Source organism: Podarcis tiliguerta (assembly GCF_965153285.1).
Source record: "Podarcis tiliguerta genome assembly, chromosome: 3".
Taxonomy (NCBI): domain Eukaryota; kingdom Metazoa; phylum Chordata; class Lepidosauria; order Squamata; family Lacertidae; genus Podarcis; species Podarcis tiliguerta.
This window is the reverse complement of record NC_139536.1, coordinates 103229068-103250937: the sequence shown is the minus strand read 5'-3', so window position 1 is coordinate 103250937 and position 21870 is coordinate 103229068. Positions and strand designations below refer to the sequence as shown.

Below are 21870 nucleotides of genomic sequence, written 5' to 3'. Positions count from 1 at the left end.
AAATCAGAAGGTCCACCAGGCATGCCTAAGCTTTTGGATGTGCCTAAAGCAGTTCTTTGGATCCCAGCCAAAATACTATGCTATTTAATTCCCAGTGCACTAATTATTTCAGGTAAATCACACAAAAGTTAGTGGGAAGTTATATAATCTTTCTGGATTTCTGGATGACTGATATCTTTTTTTTAATAAAAACCAAAACCAAGCTGCATAATTAACACTTTAAGGTTAAGAGAGAGGAAGGAACAGAAAGAGAACTCTACTTGTCGCAGAGTTGGTTTATAAATATTTCTCTGATTCCTATGGAAATATTTTAACTATTGATAGCAGTTAATGTAAAAACGAAGAGCATTTTCTCTCAAATATTATATCTGAAGATTTATATTTTGCATTTGTACATATAAAGCACATGAGGCATATAACACGTATCACAATAAATAAACAGATATATCCCCACACAGGATGCTTCCAGGAGAGTCCTTAATATTGCAGATTGGTCATCAGATTTGCAAATAGGCTTCTGGCAATAAATTTTCTTTTCAACTTACTGGATTTTTGGTGGAAAGGAAAAATCTGAATTAAACAGGAAATTGGCATTTTGATGTCAATAACATAAGAATGAGGCAAAATACATGTATTCATGAGGTTCACTGATACCTGTTGGGAAGCGTTCTTGGTTTATTAGAGGTAACTAGTAATTGTGTTTTATGTGCATTTTCTCTTAATGTGTTTCATTCAGATTCTGTGCTTTACTTTACCTTTTCCGATGTAACATGCCATACTTGATTTCACCGCATCTTGATACCTTTTAGGAGAACAAGCAGAAGAGAGCATCAGATCGTTCAAATCAAAATGCTGTTTCTTTCCAGTTGGTTGCACTATGCAATCCTACATACAGCTTGAGTGCCATAAAGCTTTTATTAGGCTAATGGAAGTGGAGAGCGTCAGAGGAGAGCAAACATACAGAAACCTTAGCAGTGATTTGAAAGTGCACGTTGGTCCAGTGATGAAAGAGGTAAAATATTGTGCCCTTCACCTAATAATCTAGGGTTCTGTTATCACTCAGCTCTAGAATGAATTGCTGGTGACGTACAACGGGGATTATTCTAGCTGCAGCTCATATCGTACATCCAAAACCTGACACTTAATTATGTTGTCCCATAGTAGATCAAGTTTTACAATGGCAACAAAAGATTAAAGCAGTCTTAAACTGGTGACATTCAGAGGATAAATAGCACCGTATTACAGAGGGGAGCAGCAGTCAGCTGTATCGCCATCTGGGAGAGAAAACATTCAAGTGCTATTAATATTTAAAAACCTTTTAGATTTTTTAAAGAGTTGGTAGCGTTTCTAACAAACTGGTTATCGCTCCGCAGTGAATTTTAGTGTCGATGGATGCTGTAAATGGCACCACAGGAGCAATTAACATGGACAGAACAATGATCTCATTTGCTTTCAAGGAATTGTGTTCAAAGATGAATAAAATAGAGAAGCAAATCAGACTTGCCTAAGAGGCGCAGAAGTGAAGGTACAGCAATGCTCAAACTTTCTGTATGATGTACTGAAGAGGTCTTCATCAGAATGATCTGCTGTATCTCTAGGTTACAAAATTCTACTGTTTGGCCCCATTTTTATTATCTTTCAGCATTTAAGAACTACATATTGTCAGTTCTGTATTCAGAAAGCCATTTTTGACAGTGCAATCCTGTTTAGGTTTACTTAGAAGCAAGTTCCAATCTGTTGAATAGTGCATAGGACTGCAGCCTAAATGAAAATAAGGGGAAATATACTGTTGCAAAAAATATACTATTTCATCACTGGACCAATGCGCACTTTCAAATCACTGCTAAGGTTTTTGTATGTTTGCCTGTCCTTATTAATTTATAGGGTTTACCCTAAATATATTACAATAGTTTTAAACAAATATTTGATTTAAAAAATTAAAAGGTGAATGCACTTTCCCTTTAAAAATGATGTGCCAAGAAATCTTTAATAAAAAATACATTTTAAAAAATGATGTGCCTTATAAAGCAAAGTAAATTAGACATCCCAAAATTGTGCACATTGTGCACTGAATTTGTCCACAGCTGAAGAAATGACTGTTGAGTCTTTTCAAGTTGCCACTGAGCATTCAAACAATTCAATACCCTGGGGAAAAAAGGGTGCACATGTTTAGAAATCAAGCAATGTGTCTGGAGCGATACACAAACAAAGGCATTTCAGAGGTCTCTATTTGTGTATTTTCTATGACAGCTGAGGATCTAGCATTCCTTTTTGCCTCGAATATAAATCTTCTTAAATTCTTATAATCGGTATTTCCAAGTCACTGAAGTTTTTATTGGACCTTTGACGCCTTCCATATGCATGATATATTGTATTTGCATTAAATTTGTTAGGCTTATAGGAGTATGTATGTTGCAGCTAACTCATATTCCCCAGGTAAAATAATCCATTGTTCAAAAAAAGTCATTTATTAATAAACAAGATAGTGAGCAAGCAGGCTATTGCAACCATCACGCTGTGAGTTATCTATTTCATATCCACTTGTAATCTGTTCTCAAAATAGCAGCAGTTTCCTCTGACATCCTCTTTGCACAAATTATAAAGCGCCTGTGGAGTAACTATGCCATGTTACCGGTACGAGTACAGTAAGTTGTGTTTCTGAAAGATACATGCTGATAGCTTTGTTTTCCCTGAGCTAATGCTCTATCCCTTTGAACTATTCACTCACCATCCAGCTATCCTGGGATTCCAAAAAAGCATCTGCCACTCTAAAGTATTAAAAACAAAAAAACAAAAACTTTACTGTAACAACTAGGTCAGTCAAATGCGATTATTTTGAAGGAAATCACTCGTATTTTACTCCAGCAAAGAAGGCAGGAAAGCTCCCTCCCACTTCTGACACCGTTTCTAAAACAGAGCGACTTGTTCTTCGAGTGCATCTTGTACTTACTTGCTCGAGGTTGTGGGGGTGTGTGATAGAGGTGGAGAAGTATGAAAGGCACATATCTTTCCAGCTGGTCTCTCAAAGTACTTTTGGAGAAAGTATCTCAGAAGAGGAAGAAGAACTGAGATTTATAGATTAGTGTGGACTGCCACCAGTATAAGATCATAGGTAGGGTCTCTTAATGCTGATTCCTTGTTGTTGTTGTTTAGTCGTTTAGTCGTGTCCGACTCTTCGTGACCCCATGGACCAGAGCACACCAGGCACTCCTGTCTTCCACTTCCCCCCTCAGTTTGGTCAAACTCATGCTGGTAGCTTCGAGAACACTATCCAACCACCTCGTCCTCTGTCGTCCCCTTCTCCTTGTGCCCTCCATCTTTCCCAACATCAGGGTCTTTTCCAGGGAGTCTTCTCTTCTCATGAGGTGGCCAAAGTATTGGAGCCTCAGCTTCAGGATCTGTCCTTCCAGTGAGCACTCAGGGCTGATTTCCTTCAGAATGGATAGGTTTGATCTTCTTGCAGTCCATGGGACTCTCAAGAGTCTCCTCCAGCACCATAATTCAAAAGTATCAATTCTTCGGTGATCAGCCTTCTTTATGGCCCAGCTCTCACTTCCATACATCACTACTGGGAAAACCATAGCTTTAACTATACGGACCTTTGTTGGCAAACAGCTTCTAATTCCCATAACAGTCTAACACTAGTCAAGTGGCTATAAGATGCTTGGAGCCAAACGTCTTTTTTCCATTAATGGATCAGAGTTCAGTTTCTTCGAATGGGACTTTCACATGTCCTTACTGATTCTGCAACCTCCTATGCCACAGAAAATCTGCTCTGGAATGATAATTACTTGCCTTCTATAGCAATGTTAATCTAGATGTCCACTAAAGGGCTGGCAGATAGTGAAAAAAAGGACCATCAAAATAAACAGTGCCACAAAGTGGAGCAGAAACATTAGTATGATGTGTCGATGGGAGGCTACTGATGGAAGGGGATGGCATGGTGGAAAGTGTCTCTCCTTACACTAACAGAAAAGCATCCCATTATATTTTCTCCATAGATGATTTACATGGTTACTTATAGAGAATTTGGTCATGGAGACAAAAACAATTTGTTTTGGAACCAGAGCATACTCAACATGTTAATGATTCTAGAGTAGTGGTTCCCAAAATCCACCCCCCCCCCCATGGATTACTTGAAAATTACTGCTGGTCTTGGTGGAACACTTTCCTATACCCATTTTTTTTGGGGGGGGTATTATAATTCACATTCCATAGAATTTGAAATGTAATGCAAAAATGGACTACTGCAATGCGCTCTATGTGGGGCTACCATTGAAGGTGACCCGTAAACTACAACTAATCCAGAACGCGGCAGCTAGACTGGTGACTGGGAGCGGCCGCCGAAACCATATAACACTGGTCTTGAAAGACCTACACTGGCTCCCAGTACGTTTCTTAGCACAATTCAAAGTGTTGGTGCTGACCTTTAAAGCCCTAAACGGCCTCGGTCCAGTATACCTGAAGGAGCGTCTCTACCTCCATCTATCTGCCCGGACACTGAGGTCCAGCACCGAGGGCCTTCTGGCGGTTCCCTCGCTGTGAGAAGCCAAATTACAGGGAACCAGGCAGAGGGCCTTCTCGGTAGTGGCACCCACCCTGTGGAACGCCCTCCCACCAGATGTCAAAGAGAAAAATAACTACCAAACTTTTAGAAGACATCTGAAGGCAGTCCTGTTTAGGGAAGCTTTTAATGTTTAATAGGTTATTGTACTTTAGCGTTTTGTTAGAAGGCGCCCAGAGTGACTGAGGAAACCCAACCAGATGGGTGGGGTATAAATAAATTGTTGTTGTTGTTGTTGTTGTTATTTATTAAGTGATAAAAATACAGTTAAAAATCAATATGAATTTTTAATGTGGACATTCTGTGAATGAAGCTTGTGAATCACTGGTGGTCCATGGACTTCTAGAATATATGGGTAATAATGTATTTTAAGTGATAGATTTTAAAGCAATTTATCCCAATCAACATAAATATCAATAATACAGTAGTTGGCCGCTGTTTTCTCAGTTGGCCAACTTTCTTTTCATTTCATAAAGTGAACCTTCAAGTGGGTATTTTTTTAAAAAATATGATGTGCTTTTAAGTTAAACAAACATTCATTTTATCAAGATGCACATATCATTATGGGCATGCCATGAGCAGTTATTTTGTCAGGATTCATTAGTAATCCCCCCCTTCTGTCAGGAATATCACTGCATTCCTCTTGAACTTTCTTTAATTCTTGAGCCTTGACAACTACTCATAGTTTTCACAATCTGTTGTCCTTTAAAGTAATAAATGGCCCAAATTTTCCACACACTAATTAAAATTCCATTTCTCATGAATTTCTTAATCGAGTGCAAGTCATTATGTGCTTTGTTGATTCTTAAGTGCAAAGATAATTGCAATGGGCAGCATGAAAGTGGTTTGATTATTGCCTGTCGACTCTTGTGAATTCTAATAGGTCTAATTGCATAGCATCAATTCATCATCTCAGCATCACTTCTTTTTATTATTAGCTCTCTGAATTGTAATTTGCTCATAAAGAAGTGTTGTAGTATATCAGTGCTGACATGCTACCTGGCCTATTGTAATGTTCAGCCTTTGCCTAATGTTATTGAAAATAAAGGTTTATTATACAGTGCCCTTTTCCTGAAACTAATTTAAAAGCTTGGCTTCATGGACAATTTGGTATGTCTATGCTTGAATTTGCATCTGTGATACTTCTTGTAAATGACAGTCCAGACTATTCCCATTAATCAACAAGATAATATGTTTGCTCAGGGGGAAAAAAATATATGAAAGAAATCTGTTGCTGCTCACCAACTCATGCAAGATAAAGGTCTAAGACCAGTTTTGAAAACCAGAACATTATTGCTTGTAAAGCAGAAAAAGTACATTGAACATGTATAATGATATATCAAGCCTCAACACAGTATGAGTGCAGGGGTAGAAGGAAAACAAGACACTACGAATCACCGTCAGATGCATTGTTGGTCTCAAATACTGTCAGGGTGCTGTGGGCAACTGCGGCTGATTCCCAGGAAAGATGTAAGATAGAGGAACAACAAGCTTTTTCAGTTCTGTTTATGAATACAATTTGCAGAGACAAATTCAAGATGCACCGTAATGCCTAACATTTCCCCAAGTGAAGCTCCACCTCACTTCTCTGTTACTTCCATATTCAACTGCCTCCTCCTGCTGCCTCCGATGGTGGCTGTTATTTTACTGTTGCTCTCTTATCTGCTATTCTCAGTGAACGCCTGGTTTGGGCGGAAGGTACAGCAACAGCATCTCATTCAACTGCTGCTCAGGCTCTGCCTGCTGAATGCTATCTACTTCCTCCTCTCCCATTATTTCCCAACTTTTGCCCTCATCTCCCTCTGAGGTATGCCCTGTGCCAAACCACTCCTGGAGGCCTAAGCCATCTGCCCCTTCCTCCTCTCTAGGCAACGCCTGGGGCAGCAATCTCCACCATTCTTCCTCATCTACCCTGCCCCTGACAGATACATATACTGGCAGTTACAGGTAGGGAGCTGTGTCGGTCTGCCGTAGTCAAAACAAAATAAAAAAAATCCTTCCAGTAGCACCTTAAAGACCAACTAAGTTTGTTATTGGTATGAGCTTTCGTGTGAAGAAGTGTGCATGCACACAAACGCTCATACCAATAACAAACTTAGTTGGTCTCGAAGGTGCTACTGGAAGGATTTTTTATTTTATTTTGTTTCGACGTATATTGGCATCAGCCATGGTAATACAGAATTGAAACCAATGGCTTCATTCATGGAATGCTGCTCATACAACTAATCTTTTTCAGTCTCCTCCCTTCCCACTGTGGTCCCCTACTCTGCCATCCCAAGTAAGACCATTCATAGAGGGTATACAAGACCTAATGAACTGCTGGGACTATGTCACAAGAGACAAATACAGTGGTACATCAGGTCACAGATGCTTCAGGTTACAGACACTTCAGGTTACAGACTCCGCCAACCCAGAAATAGTACCTGAGGTTAAGAACTGTGCTTCAGGATGAGAACAGAAATTGCGCGGCAGCAGCGGGAGGCCCCATTAGCTAAAGTGGTACCTCAGGTTAATAACAGTTTCGGGTTAAGAATGGACCACCAGAACGAAATAAGTTCCTAACCCGAAGTACCACTGTAGTTATTCATTCACAATAAATATTTACTTCAACAGAACCACAGGCAAAGTAATTATGTGACAATATTTTTCTTTCAAAAAAATGGAAGGCCTTACCTGATAAATCCCAGGTTTAGATACAAAGATCAAATTCTGACATTGTGGCAGGTTTGCTAATCTCCAAACCATGCCTTTAAGATTAGTATCGTGCTGCAGGCTCATGTGCTATTGCCTCCCTCTCATGTACGGATTCCATCCTCCCTTTCCTGATTTTGTTGAACCAGAGTTTGCTGGGTGGGTGGATATGAAAAATTATGATTGGGGTTAACTAAGATTTGCCTTTAAATCAGGATTACAAAACATGATTTGAAGTCACTTCACTAATCATGGTTTGGAAACAATCTCTAGTTAGCCCCAACCATAGTTTGTCTGAATTAAATGTCACAACAAACCATGGTAAGATCAAACTAGGAAAGCGAGGAGAGGGAATCCCAGCCCACATTCCCAAACTCTGAAACACTGGAGATTAGATAATTCAGTTTTACCAATCAGGTAAGCCTTTCATATGGTCAAGAGTGAGTGAATCTTGCTTTCTTCCTTCCCACCATGCTCTTGAAGAAGTATGTGAGTCTCTGGAACTCCTGTACGCATGAGGGCCTCATGATCTTCCCACCTTTTTAATGTAAAAGAATAGCTTTATTCAGGCCATTGTGCGTATGGGTTTCATCGCAGGAAGCTCGTAGTTTGCATGGTGGAGAGGAGGGATGGGCACTTGAGGTTTCCCTGCAGTAGCATTCTCCAACCCTCCAGATGTTGTTGGACTACAACTCTCATTATCTCTGACCATGGACCGTTCTGGCTTGGGCTTTTGGGGACCAGTTGGGGAAGACTGCTTCACAGCAACAGACTGACTGAATTGCTGATGCGTGATAATGGGGTGCAGTGAAAATGTGGCTTCACTGACTACAAAATGCACACTCCTAAGAGCAGGTCAGTTCAAAATTACATGGGAAAGAAATTTTCACATATAGTATGTATTACCCTAGTGCTTTTCAGCCTTGGGTCTCCAGGTGTCATTTAATTACCTTCATCTCCAGCAGGCTTTGTTTGAACTGGATGATGAGAGTTGTAGTCCAACAACATCTAGGCTTCTAAGGTTGAAGAAGAGTGCCCTAGAATTTAGTGGCACTTTAGCTCCTATATGGTTCAGTGGATGAAGGGAAGCATTGGGACAGATCTTGGATTGAAATCCCAGCTCAGCTATAAACCTGTTGGGTGACTATGCATTAGCTACTGCGGTTAAAATGGGAATTATAGGGACTTAGACTTGTCTCAGAGGGCTGTTGTAGGGATAAATGAGGTTCTGATTATACAGAATACTCTGGCATTAAAATTGCTGTATAAATGATAGATTATGATAGTTGCTGATAATAACCTAAAATAATGGTTGGACTTCTGAAGAAGGGTTCATTTCTCCAGTGCCTTACAGGTTCTGATAAATCCCTGCCTTTGAGAAATTAACTACTAAATATAGAATTCATTTATTTTCCCGTGGGATTTTTCGTAAGTATAAAGGACTACCACATCACTTTCTTACCGCTCTCCAGCTTTTTCAGTGGAGCTTAAAAATGCATAAAGTAGAAGAAGCGAGTGACGACTTACAAGCAACACAGTCATTTCAGTGTGTGATAAGTGTTCTGGAAACAGATATTTAGAAGAAAGAGAGACTGCACTTTTAAATATATAATAATATTTGGATAAAGGGAGGCAGTTATCAGTTGATTGACTAATACACTGTATTGCAACTACTCTCTCTTGGGCTCGTTTGGTGGGGTGGAAGGGAGCATTGTATGGGCAATGCAAAGGGTTTGAGGAACCCGTTCTCCAGATGGTGTATCACAACACCCATTATCTCTGATAGCCCTGTTGTCTGTGGCTGATAGGGGTTGGAAGGCCTATCCCGGGGCTTATTGAACAAAGGTGGAATTTAGTAGAATGCATATATCAGGCAAGTCATAGGCACTGAAGAAAAAAGTAGATGGATATTTCTCTTTCCCATTCCTATAACAGAAATTTACAGTATTGAATGAGGCAAAAGAACCTTGGAACTATGTTCTTCAGAAGCATCTGAGGTCCTGCACATATCTTAGAATCCTTCAGGTTTCTTGAGTATTCTTTTATGTAGTTTAAAGACCAGGTTGTCTGTGAAAAGAGTTGAGATTAAGCAATGCTCCACACATTAATTTAACTCAATTTCTCTGTATCAGCTGAAATGTACATATTTTTAGTTTAGTGGTGGCAAGCAAATCAACTGTATGTTTCAGTGTATCACTAAATGATACTTGGTATTCAGAAAAATGATTGCATCTTAATTTTAAGGCAATATTTTACAGCACAAAAGCCCAACTTCCATTCTGTAAATCTTGAGAACTCAAGGTCATTTCACCTTATAAACAGAAATCATCACTCTGATGGCAATGGAAAACAGAAAATTAATCAATTTTATTTCTTTTTAAAAACCAGAAAATAAATTAGATACGGGTGTCAGGGAGTAGTATATGTAGCTGAACTTAATTTAACAAATGTCTGCAGTGCACTAAAAATGCATGGTTTATGTGCAACAATGAGTGTTTTGGAAGCAGAATATTAGGGAAATTAGCATTCTGTATACCAAAGCAGTTCCTACGTATAGCCAGCATAGTAACATTTAATATGTAAAAATATCAAAGGGTAATTCAATTTAACTCCCTGTTACCCTTTTTTTAAGTTAATATGGGTGGGCCTTATTGCATGAATTGACTGATAAGATATATAAACATAGCCCTTAGCAATCTCTCTTGTCATTTTATTTTTTTGTTATTCACATCAACATAGTGCAATAGCGCCTTCCTTAAAATTCATACCATTCATGCCATGATTGACAGGGTACAGCTTCATTATGCAGTTTGCTAGATGGACCAATTATGGCTATGAATACACAAATGGGGTGAATGAAAGGAACACGTAATTGATTCTCAGCTTGGTGTGTTAGTTCGTTAACCATTTTAATGCAGTGCACTCACTTCTAAAAAGCACCAAATGAGTGAAAGTTGTTTGTACTTTTCTGTTTGTTTGAAAATTCATTAATGCTAATACTTTTCCTGAATACTTGGGAAAGTGGAAAACAGAATATTTGTAAATTGCATCAGTGCCCTCCACATTCATTTTGTGTCAGACGTACACTTTTCAATTTATACTTATGTAAACAAAAGTCATTTTTTCTTCCATTGCTGCCATTCCCTTGTCTGCGGCCTATTCTTCCCCTTTGGTAGGAATCATTACCCTCTGTAAACATTTTTCAGAATTTGCTCCCAAAGAGTTATTGACTGGTGTAAATAATGAAAAAGCCAAATGCAACAATTCTAATTTGCCTTAAACAACAACAACAACTCTTATGATGTAATTGATGAGGCAGAATACTATAGACAGTTTCATTTTTCACAGGCCCTCAGGGGACTGCTTCTGAAAAGTTGATTAAATCTGCAAATTGCATTAATTTCCACTGTTGTCTGAGCTGTGACATGAATGTTTTAAATATATGTCATACTCACAATATGGCTGTCCATGTGTGCCTCATTTATGCACAGTCAAAACGAAACAAGATATAAACATTTTCTTGTATAGCCACTCATCTTGGCCTGCAAGCCCGTTTTAAATCTTGTAGCAGTTGGGTTTTTAAGGCTGTTCGGTTTCACAGAAAGCAACAAATGAAACAAAGGACCCACATTTATTTCTCTTGGATGTAATCATATGTGAGTATTAATATCAGTTTTTTGTCCCCGCACCCCTCTTCCAATGTCTCTCTATGCCACATGTGACCAAACTCTTCCTTGCAGTTCCTATATTCAGGCACATGGATATCTGCTTCTTTTTTGCCGATCACTCGTAGCCAAGTAAGATTGTCTTCCATAATCACAGTTTTAATAGGTTTTAATTTCCTGCATGTGGCACAGCTGTGCCATAGAGTGGCTGCAAAACAACACCCTCAGACGATGCTTCTTTGCGCCAGCCATGTTGGCACTCTCTTAGCAAAGTTGGCGGCCAAGTGCTTATCACTGTTGTAGTCTAGAAGGAAGGGACATTCTTCTAGAAGACAATTTCAGTCAGGGCCATGAATGCAGATTTAATTTAAGAAGTAGATATGAACTAAGAAATGTGTGGAAAATTGAGAAGGGAAGGAGTACCAGCCAAGTTGAGGGAAGTCAAAAAATGAGAGAATGGTTTTATAAATTGTTTGAATTGTATTAATTTGTCTTATTTGTAAACTGTATAAAAATTATATTTAAAAAAAAAAATTCAGTCAGGGCCTGTGACTCTGTTAGGTCAATAGTCTAAATATGAGCCAACTGAAAGTTCAGTCAGCCTAGCAAAGCCTGACCTTAGCTGAGAGGTCTAACCACAAGCAACTAATGCTTTCATGTACAGACGACGGCCATTTCATGCACGGGTTCTGTTCCTGACCCCAGTGCATGTTGGAGCATGTATAAGCATGCTCTGCCCCTTTTTACCCTGCCCCTGTTCTTCACCCCGTTTCACCACCTTCTGGGTCCTAAAGGACTCGTACATTGAGCAGTTGCACGGCAACTGGATGCACCTAAAATGGCTGCCACCTGTATCTAACAAATGACCGCTGTATTCATTCAAGGTAACAGTTCAGGTTTACTGAGAACTAAGCTATCTGTGTCTTATCATTTGTATGAAAATACAGCAATATTATATTCATAGCCATTCTTATTTTTTATATTTGTATTACATGTTTAAAATACTTTACCTCAGACCTTTCTCTGTATTGCTTGATGACCCATTTTGCCCTACAGGCAAGTATGTGGAGAGGGTTAATTGAGAAGTGAATTGATTCACCTTTTTCTTCTCATATGTGATAATTGAGTGTGGCATTGCCTTTTCAGGTGTTTTCTGTTTTTTTCTTTCCCTCTGTATCTGTGTTTTATTTTTCTACATTTATATTTATTCTTATTTTTTTTGCACTCAGCATTTTAATTGTATTTTATATGCGCTTATTTCAATAACTTTTTAAATCAAACAAACAAACAAACAAAAACAAACAAACAACAAACCTGTGCTAGTTTGTGAACACCCACCAGGCAATGGAATATGAGATTGAACTGTAAATCTAGTGTCCATATCTCACAACTTCTGTTGTTCTGCTTCTCTCTCAGATTTGATTTTCTCTTATCATGAAGGAGATTGTCTGAATGGTTCTTTATTCCTTCATTTATGTTGTTAGTAGTTCTTCCTTGTTGTCAACAAATTTGTCAGTAAAAGTAAAGGCGAGTTACATCCCCATGAGCAGTATGGTTTTCATTCTTTTCTCGGCCTGGTTGTGGACACCTCCCCTCTTTCACAGTAGACATTTATTAAAGCTTGAAATTTCAAAACTACAGATCTTCGACAAAGTTAGGGCCATCAATATTGTTGTCTTGTTTTCATTCTATTTTTTTAAAATAATATTTATTAGATATTTTATAGTTATAAAAAGACTCTTCTCCCTGGTCTCGGATTCTGCCGGTCATTTCCGCCATTTCCATATAGTCCATCAGTTTCATCTGCCATTCTTCCCGGGTGAGTAGTTCTTGTGTCTTCCAGTACTTTGCAATGAGTATTCTTGCTGCTTTTGTTGCATACATAAAAAAGGTTATATCCTTCTTTAGCACCAATTGGCCAACCATGCCCAGGAGAAAGGCCTCTGGTTTCTTCAGAAAGGTATATTTAAGTACCTTTTTCATTTCATTATATATCATTTCCCAGAAGGTCTTAATCCTTGGGCACGTTCACCAAAGATGAAAGAAGGTACCTTCCATTTCTTTACATTTCCAGCATTTATTATTGGGCAGATGGTAAATTTTTGCAAGCTTGACTGGTGTTATGTACCACCTATGAATCATTTTTATTAAATTCTCCTTTAAGGCATTACATGCTGTAAATTTATTTATTTCTTGTTTTCTTTCTAAGCTTGCAGACAGTGGGCAATACTGGGTGCATCTTCAAATATTGGCACAATGGAACTGGAGCATTTGGTCCTGTGGGGTGCGGTTTCAGCTGTTATGAATGCAGTATTTGTTCAGATTTGCTGGAAATACATTTTTCAAACTAAGGTGAACAACTGGAGCCTACAACATAGAGTTACAGTGCAGCCTGTTCCTGTTCATCTGCACTCTTTCTCAAAACAATTGCATCTCCCAGTTTCCCATTCCCTCTTTCCAAGAATCAGCTAGCTTTCTATGACGGTTGAACGTGTTTAGTCCTCACCAGGCTGTTTTCGAACCTTCCCATTAGTGCCTCCCCTCCATACTTCTGTCAATTTTGTAGTTTCTCCAGTTCTGCTGATTCCTCCCCGTTTTATGTGGATGGTGCTGTTTGGGCAACATAATGGCTGCCTACTGGGTAATTGGGTGGGTATGTTTATTTGAATCCTGGCCAATCTGGAATGTATATGCTAACCTTTCTTTCTAGGGCACTGTGATCATTGTCTTTGCTGTGGTTCAATCATGGTTGCCATTTTCGGAGCCAGAAAGCATTTCCCCTCCAAACAGATTGGCCTTGTCTGGAGGTTTCCCCTTCCCCATAGCAATAGTCGCAACATTGGGGGATAAGGCATTGGAATCCTTCTAATCTAACATCATGCAGAAGGTGAAGAGGTGTGGCAAATGGCCCATAGAGCTTCCTTCAGTGGCTTGGGAGGGTCATCTATGTAAAGCTGTGGCTTGCGGAGGACCCATTAACTCTGGGCTTGACCGTGTCATGCGACAGCCGTGCGCCAAGGGGCTGTGAGGGATTTACATCCAGTGCCTAAGCCAGATCCAACCTACAACTGGAATCAACAAAGTTGTGGCCAGTTTTTTAATCCCACTGTGAGTGGGTCCTCTGCAGAGAATCAGCTCACTATTATTCATTTCATAAGGCTTGCTAGGCAATACATTTTTCCTAGCTTTGAGGATGTCTCCCTCATTAGTATAGAGAGTGTTTCAACGCTTGTTTACATTCCTTGCTGGCATTGTGATCCTCACAGGTTATCACAAATGGCAGCATGCAGACAGCAGGGGACATGAATACAAACAACAAATACGTGCCATGCTTGATGAACGTCTGAGCCCGCTGCTATGTGCTGGGATTGTTCTTCCCATTAATTATGCTCTTCTCTCCAAATCAAGATCACCACACTTTTACTGCTTTATGTTGCACCGTGACTTTAAAGGGGAGAGGGAACTGTAGTGTTTCCTTGTGTGTGCCTGTGTGTTCCTTTTGTGTATGAATAATTATGTTGTAGCTGCCTTTCCCATTTAGCCTGGCAATGAGGTATTTGTAATTTACAAACTCCTTTACTTAGGGGAGTCAGTAGTTCTTGCTTTATCTGTTTCTCTGGAGCTAGTATGGCAACAACTGTCCACAGCAAATGGTGAAACATACACTACTGCCTTCTTTGTTCCTTGCTATAAAGATTGAATTTCTCTGGACCATAATATCCCACGGCTAGTTTTTCCAGTGGAAAGGGTCTCCCAAGTTATTTTAGCCACAAGTAACCATTGCGGTGAAGTAGTGTTGGATTTAGATCTGGCAGTCTTGGGTTCAAATCTCTACTTCAAACACAAAACTTAGAAGGTGGCCTTGGATCAGTCACACTCAAGTGGTGTCTACGGTGTGGTCCGTGTCTTGTGCTCTTTGGCAGAAGGATTGAATTAAAAATGTATTTACTTAATATTATTTCTAATACACAATACATATTAATGACGTGTTTTCCTTAATTCTGCCTGGATGGGCACGTGGGAGCAAGATACGCTTTGAGAAAAAAAGGACTGTCTTGCAGAGCTAACACTGTGCATTATTAAGATATATTTTCACCTCTCCAATATGATTTCTAATGAACATATTCATGTACCACCCTGATAAACGCTTTTATGCCACATATATTACTCTTATCCCATTTTTAAAAAGAATGTATTCTTAAAACACTTTTCATACAGACACTATTATCTAGCATTTTGTTATTTTCTATTCACAGTTCTTTTTTCTTTCTTCACTGGTGTTTGCAATTTTACCTAATTTGTTCTCATTGCCTAATTTTCACCTGTGTTTTAGTCACTTGCCAAGAGCATTATTGGATGCCTTAGATGAAAGTAAAACTAATGCAGCTGCCTGAACTGTTTTCCTTTCTCCTTCTTTCACTTGCTCTCTTTCTCCCTTCCTCTCCACTTTCAATGCTATATTTATTAACCTTTAGCGACAATTTGCTTGTTTCACATGTACGTTAGAACATTTTCTCTTCCCTTGCTAATTGCGTAACTCTTTGTGGGCATTTTACAATTCTCTGACTTTGTGTCAAGTGTTCTGTAGAAAGTACTTAAACTTTTCATGGTTTTAAAATTTGGCTTTAAAAGAGATGTTTGATGCAGCCTTTTCCTTTATAATTCAATGGGAGCCTGGGGAAGGACAGCCCCACATCTTTCTAGTCCATGTTTGCCTTTCAGTACATCCTAGGTGACTGCTGTTTCTGAAAAGTGTGTTCTCATTCATAGAGAGCATGTGTTGCGGTGAGGTCTGACAGGCCACCCCTCTGTTGCTGGGCGGGTTAGTTTGGATGACCATCCACAGTGATTGGGCGGTTGGGTTGCTGGGCAAATTTTGGTGTTGCCATTTAGGGGGTTAGACCAAAGGTTATAAAATTAAGTCACGCAGCACTGACTGGGCTCTTTTGCTGCATGCATCGGATAACCATCCTACCCTCCCTAATTTAGGGCTCTTGGTTGACCTTGCTATGCCTGTCATGGGGTTGCCTGCTTTTGGCGCAGGGGCCTGGTAGGAATTTTGTCCATTTGGCTGATTGGCTGGTACCATTTGGTTTTTGCCTATTGCATGGCAAATTGTCACAACTTGTAATGTTGCGGTTAGGCATTGGTTAAAAAATTGGTTTGTGGAGGGGTAAGGATTGGCAGTGCCTGCCCCTCCAATGCTGCTGCTGCAAGAGAATTCCGTTAAAGGAATCCAGGGGCTCGCCATGCTTTCGTCCGTACCCCTGAATGGGGCTTAGGGCCGTGCAAGCCCCTGGGAGCATCCCGGGGGGATGAGGGTCTGGTGCCTGGCTCCATGCTCTCCCCATATTGTTTTCCCTTACTGGCTTTCGCTGGAATCCGGAAGTCAGTTCTGTCCCGGGGTGGTGGACAGATAGTCTGAACCAATGCCTAAGCAACCACTCACATTTATGTATTTTAATAAAGTTGTGGCCAAAATTATGCCAAAAACCTTAAACAAAAAATATGTGTGAATTGTGAATTATTTAGGGGTGGCTTGGGGGACCTTGACATGCAACAAATGTGGCCCTAGCCTATTGTTCAGTGTATGGATCTCACCTCTGTCCCAACTTGCTAATTTCCTCTTGCTTTTTTTATATGTGGATGGCTTTGATTTTCTGAAGGTTACACTAGTCTCCCTCGCACTGCAAACTATAGGCCCTTACGACATTCTTGCTATTTGGATTTTGGGCTGTCTATAAGGGCATATTTCCTGTCCCATTACAGCTCAATACTTGTGTCTAATTGCAAATCTCATTATTACAGTGGAGATTAAGGTTATGTGATGATCACTTGCCTGCACTATCTAAATTTCTTTCTGGTGTTTGGCATATCAGAAATTAAAAAATAATAATAAATCAAAATGTTTTGTTTAGCTTAGCTTAGAATATGAACCTTGATGTATGTTAGAAACAGATGTATTACTAGAGGAATCGTTCTTCAATGCATGGCCCATATTGATGGCGCACTCACTGTCAAGGGCTGCTGGCCTGATTCTGATTGGAAAAATAATAACACATTCGTACCGATTCAAGGACAAATGCAGCAACCTGAACCAGCACACTTCCCGTTGCTGCAGTCTGTTACATCAGTGCAACTGTTTAGTAATTAGTAGCCTTGTTTGCAGCTCTGAAGCCACCATGTAATGTGTGCATATTAATGGAGTGTTTGGACACTGTTAATTATGAATGATGTATTAATTTTGCTGGTCTAGTGCACCAATAAAATGTCAGGCTTGTCTGTTGCAGCACATTGTGGTGCTGAGTACTTAATGCTGATAAGAAGACCCTACTGCTGTAGCCTACTTGTATGGTATATTCAAGCATTTAGCAGAATTAATAAAATGAAGCTTCTCTGTGTTAGGCATTGAGGGGGGCTGTAACCATTAAAAAAAAAAATTCACATGCATAGAAATTTGGTTTTACACAGTTCACAGAGCAAGCTGTTACGGTCAAATACTGTAAACAGCTGTAATGAAAGGGTTTCCAGAATGAAATGTGGAAACAGATATTTCTCCCTGTGCATTTCCATGTTTATTCCACCGGCAACTGTTCTGAGTTTATTATTGTGCTGCATAAAATACACATGGAATATAATGCTTAGCCTAGCTGAAGGGTAAAGCCAATGTCCCTGTTTTGATCACTAGTTGTCATCCTTCTTGTCACCTGCCAAGTGTTAAGTGTCAACTTCAGATTTCAGTTTTTGGGAACAATTTTAACAGGCTTTGCTGTTAAGTAGTGTAGATGTAATAATGAAACAAAATAATGCAGTTTTGTTCCTGTAGAGGAAATAACTATGATTAAAAAGGAAAGGTTGATATTTCTCGTTTTTTGTGCTTCTCAGTGTGATTTTTACAGCAGTTAGAAAGTTTAGCTGTGTAAATCTGGTTTGTGCCAAGCACACAGAATTTACTGACGATATGAATTCCCTAGTGGGAGTTGCCCATTGGCAGTCAATTGAATCTTAACATTTGTTGATCTACAAAGAAAATTGAAGAATTTAAACGTGGTTTCAGTCTGGCAGGCTTGGGAGAGCCTGGGAATACTATATAATGCTAGGCGGTAAGTTTCGGTGGTAGCCATGTTGTAAAAATTGAAAGTTGTTGGGTATTTTTTTTAAGGTTGAGAATAGTGAAAAATCATCCATAATTATGACTGCTGGTACACACTTGTAGAATAAGAGAGGGAGAGGAAGTACCCACTGAAAATATAGTTAATGATAATGGAATTGAAGATGAGAAAGGCTGTGGCTGGAAAGCACATTTGCTTTTGTAGGTATGTTCTATGTCACCAGAGTCAGACCCAATAGAAATATTCCTCTGGCACCATGGCAGGCACAAAACATTCCTCTTAGACTGGTTCCACATTGGTTTGCTGATAGCACATGATAAACTTCATTGCGTGAAATCTTAATTACCAATTTCACCTCTGGCATGCATGTTCTGATGGGAGATAGGGAAGCACCAATGTGATTAGGGCGAATCACACGTATCTAACAGTCTGAACTTTACCAAGGTAATGTGGAGCTATGTTCTGGAAGCGGAGGGGGAAAGCATTTTACAGGTGTCAGCCATGCCACCACAATAACGTATGAACTGGGCACAGGAAAGTTAGGGAAGCAGAGAAGAATATCAGGATTTGCATGTGTAAAAGCCAGTCAGTACAAGGAAGGTCCAGATAAATGAGCAAAATAATGAAAGAGAAAGTTGATTATTATGTCATAGCTTAAATGTTTCAGTAAGTACTGTCTGCTAATTTGGGGACATAAAAAAGACAGCCTCATTCTTGCATTGTTCCTGAGTTCTGTTTTAACTTCAATGCCCTGAGTTAAATGTTGCCTTTATAGCTATCATTTATTTGTTTTCTGTGCTGTATCAGTGTCTTCTGCCTTAGCCCTATAGATTTAGAAGCTCATCTTTTAACATTTTGTATGATCCTATTGAAGATCTGATAACATTAACTTGATTTTTTAATTATTCTTGCAGATGTCATTCATACTGTGGGCCCTATAGCAAGAGGACATATTAGTGATAGCCATAAGGAAGACTTGGCAAATTGCTATAAGTCCTCCCTGAAATTGGCCAAAGAGAACCTCATCAGATCTATTGTAAGTACTTTGCAATATTTATCATTTGTTGTTTGTCTTCGGGAATGATGCATTGACAGCCTTCCACAAATCTTGAAAACAGTCAATATTTGCTATATGTTGCATTGTGGCATTGTAGGAATCAATGGAAGAATATTGCATGTAAAGTAAATAAGAGCCTTTGAAAGGCCATGACATTCAACACACTGCACTGCTAAAAATCCAGACCTAAACATATATGCTGCTGAAATTTTGGGTTCATTAACTCTTTATTTAAAAATCCTACTCAAGCATGTTCATTTCTATTCATGTGCCAAGCATCCCTACTTTCTCTTGTGATTTCTAGCTAGTTCTGTTTGGTACTATCCCTGTTTTTGTGTAAGTCGCTACATTATGTTATTGTTGTTGTTTTTATTAAGTACCACAAGCTATTGTGATGGACACTAACATAATAAGTCTTCTAAGATTCTTTCTTTCTTTAAATATAAAATTTTATTTAAAACAAAGATAAAACAACTACACACAGTCAGAGAATCAACTCCGACCACTGGATTTCATTATTAATGACAATTGTTTTCTTCAGACTCAAAACCAGTGTTTTATACAAAACCATTCCTCTTACTACACTGTCTAAGGCTACAATTCTGTATACTTAAGAGGGAGTAAATCCTACTAATTCAATAGGGCTTACATCTGAGCAAACATATATTTGATTGTATTGTTTGTTCACACATGATTCCAGATAAGAGGATTATATGTAATTATTCTAATCAACATACTTTTTCTGTATATAGTTTTTATGTTGAGGGCACTAGCTGTAATATTATTTTTTATGTGGATGCTAACAGCAGCCCATCATCAGTTTCTGATGAATGTTTTTGACAAGCAGGTTATTCTTGGATAGTGACACAATGTTCACCTGTTGCACAGATTCTGCATTTGGTAACCTACAATGATGCACACATTTTCAGTATATTTCTCTTGTAAGCATCGATGTGACCCAGCACTTTCTCAGTGTTAATGAGCAGACTTGGTTTCTGCAAAAACACCAAACAGAAAAGCCCACACCATTCGCTATCGTCACCATGTTGCAGTGGATATCCAAGCTTTTCTAGACTTACTTCTTCAGTTTCCAGAGTGGTTTAACAATCAATGCCTCTTCACAGCGCAGGCACTCTGAGAATTGTAGCTCTGTGAGGGGCACTAGAGGCTTCCTAACAACTCCCAGAATTCTTAACAAACTACAGCTCCCAGAATTCTTCAGGGGGAAGCCACGAATGCTTAAAGTGATATGGTAGTGCTTTACATGCATGGTCTGAATGTGGCCTAGCTCAGTCCCCTGCTTGATTCAGAAAATCCAGCGTTATCTACTGCAATTATTAAGTTTGCAGCTGACACCACCATAATGGGTTTAATAACAGGTGGAGACGAATCAGCGTATAGAGGGGAGGTTCAAAAAATATATACATGGTGCCTAGGGAACAACTTGCACCTTAATATCAGCAAGACAAAGGAGATGGCGTTGGACTTTCGGAGGAAGAGAGGAGAACTAGCCCCACTGTACATTGGGGAGGGCTGTGTGGAGAGAGTCTCTTCCTTTAAATTCCTAGGAGTTTATCTCAGTGAAGACCTTACTTGGAAAATAAATACAACCCAGGCGGTTAAGAAAGCCCAACAGAGACTCCATCTCCCCAAAGTATTGTGGAAGACGATGTCAATCAACATTTGATGATCTCCTTCTACCGGTCAACAATAGAAAGTGTACTTTCATACTGCATCACGGTGTGGTATGCTGGTTTGACATCATCTGATAGGAAGTGCCTACAGAGGGTGGTGAATACAGCACAAGATATTATGGGCTGTCCCGTGAATCTGCTGGATGAAATAGCGGAAATAGCGTTGCCTCAGGGGAGTGAGGAAAATTCTCACACCCTGGCCGGCAATTTCTTGATCTCCTGCCCTCAGGCAGAAGATATAGAAGCATGATTAGTTGCACCAACAGGGTAAAGAACAGCTTCTATCCGTGGGCTGTTAGGCTGCTGAATGAAAAGATAACAACAGGGCAACTGACTTTCGGGTTTGGTGTGTGTGTGTGTCAGTAAACGAGGGGAATTAAGACTAAGAGAGCTGTGTGGGGGGTGCTCATGTAATCTCACTGTATACAAGTTGTACAAGTGACAATAAAGTATTTCAATATTTCAAGTTAGAGCATCCCTGACAGTTGGTGGTTCAGCCTCTCCAGTGAAGGAGAGCCCATCACACCCCCACACTCCTGGTGCAGTTGGTTAACCCTACAGTTAAGAAGATTCTTCTAATGTTCAACTGAAATCTACTCTCTCATTAGATCTAGTCCCACCCTTTAGAACAGCAGGGGTTTGCCCTCTTCCATGTGACAGCCCCCAAGAGTGCTATTATACTCAGTCTTCTCCAGGTTAAATATGACCTGTCCCTTCAACCTTTCTCATAGCATTTGTTTTACATATCCCTGACCATCTTTGTAACCATTTGTGTACATCAACATCCTTCTTAAAAGTGCAGCACCCACAACTGGAGAGGGTACTCCCTTTAGCTTCCCTGCTGTCCACTACATAGAAAGGTCATAGCTTAGCTGTACAGCTTAAACTTTGCATGCAAAAGATTCCATGTTCAATTCCCAGCACCTCCAGGTAGGGCAGGGAGAGATTTGTTGCCTGTGGACAACAGCATAGACAATATTGGCAAGATACTGGTTTGACTCAGTATAAAGACAGCTTCCCATGTTCCACTAATAGTGAGGAAAAATGGGTAATGGATACAGGTGCATACATACCTTGACATGTGTAC

General features: G+C 39.6%; 1 protein-coding gene across 6 annotated transcripts in view; it reads left to right on the top strand.

Moving 5' to 3' along the window:
* The window catches only part of MACROD2 (mono-ADP ribosylhydrolase 2), a 987387-nt gene that overhangs the window by 465405 nt on the left and 500112 nt on the right, over positions 1 to 21870 (top strand). For all 6 annotated transcript variants that reach the window (XM_083431708.1, XM_083431705.1, XM_083431709.1 and 3 more), the window contains exon 6: positions 18947 to 19068. In XM_083431708.1, coding sequence (XP_083287834.1) covers positions 18947 to 19068 — 122 coding nt within the window. The remainder of the gene's footprint in view (positions 1 to 18946; positions 19069 to 21870) is intronic.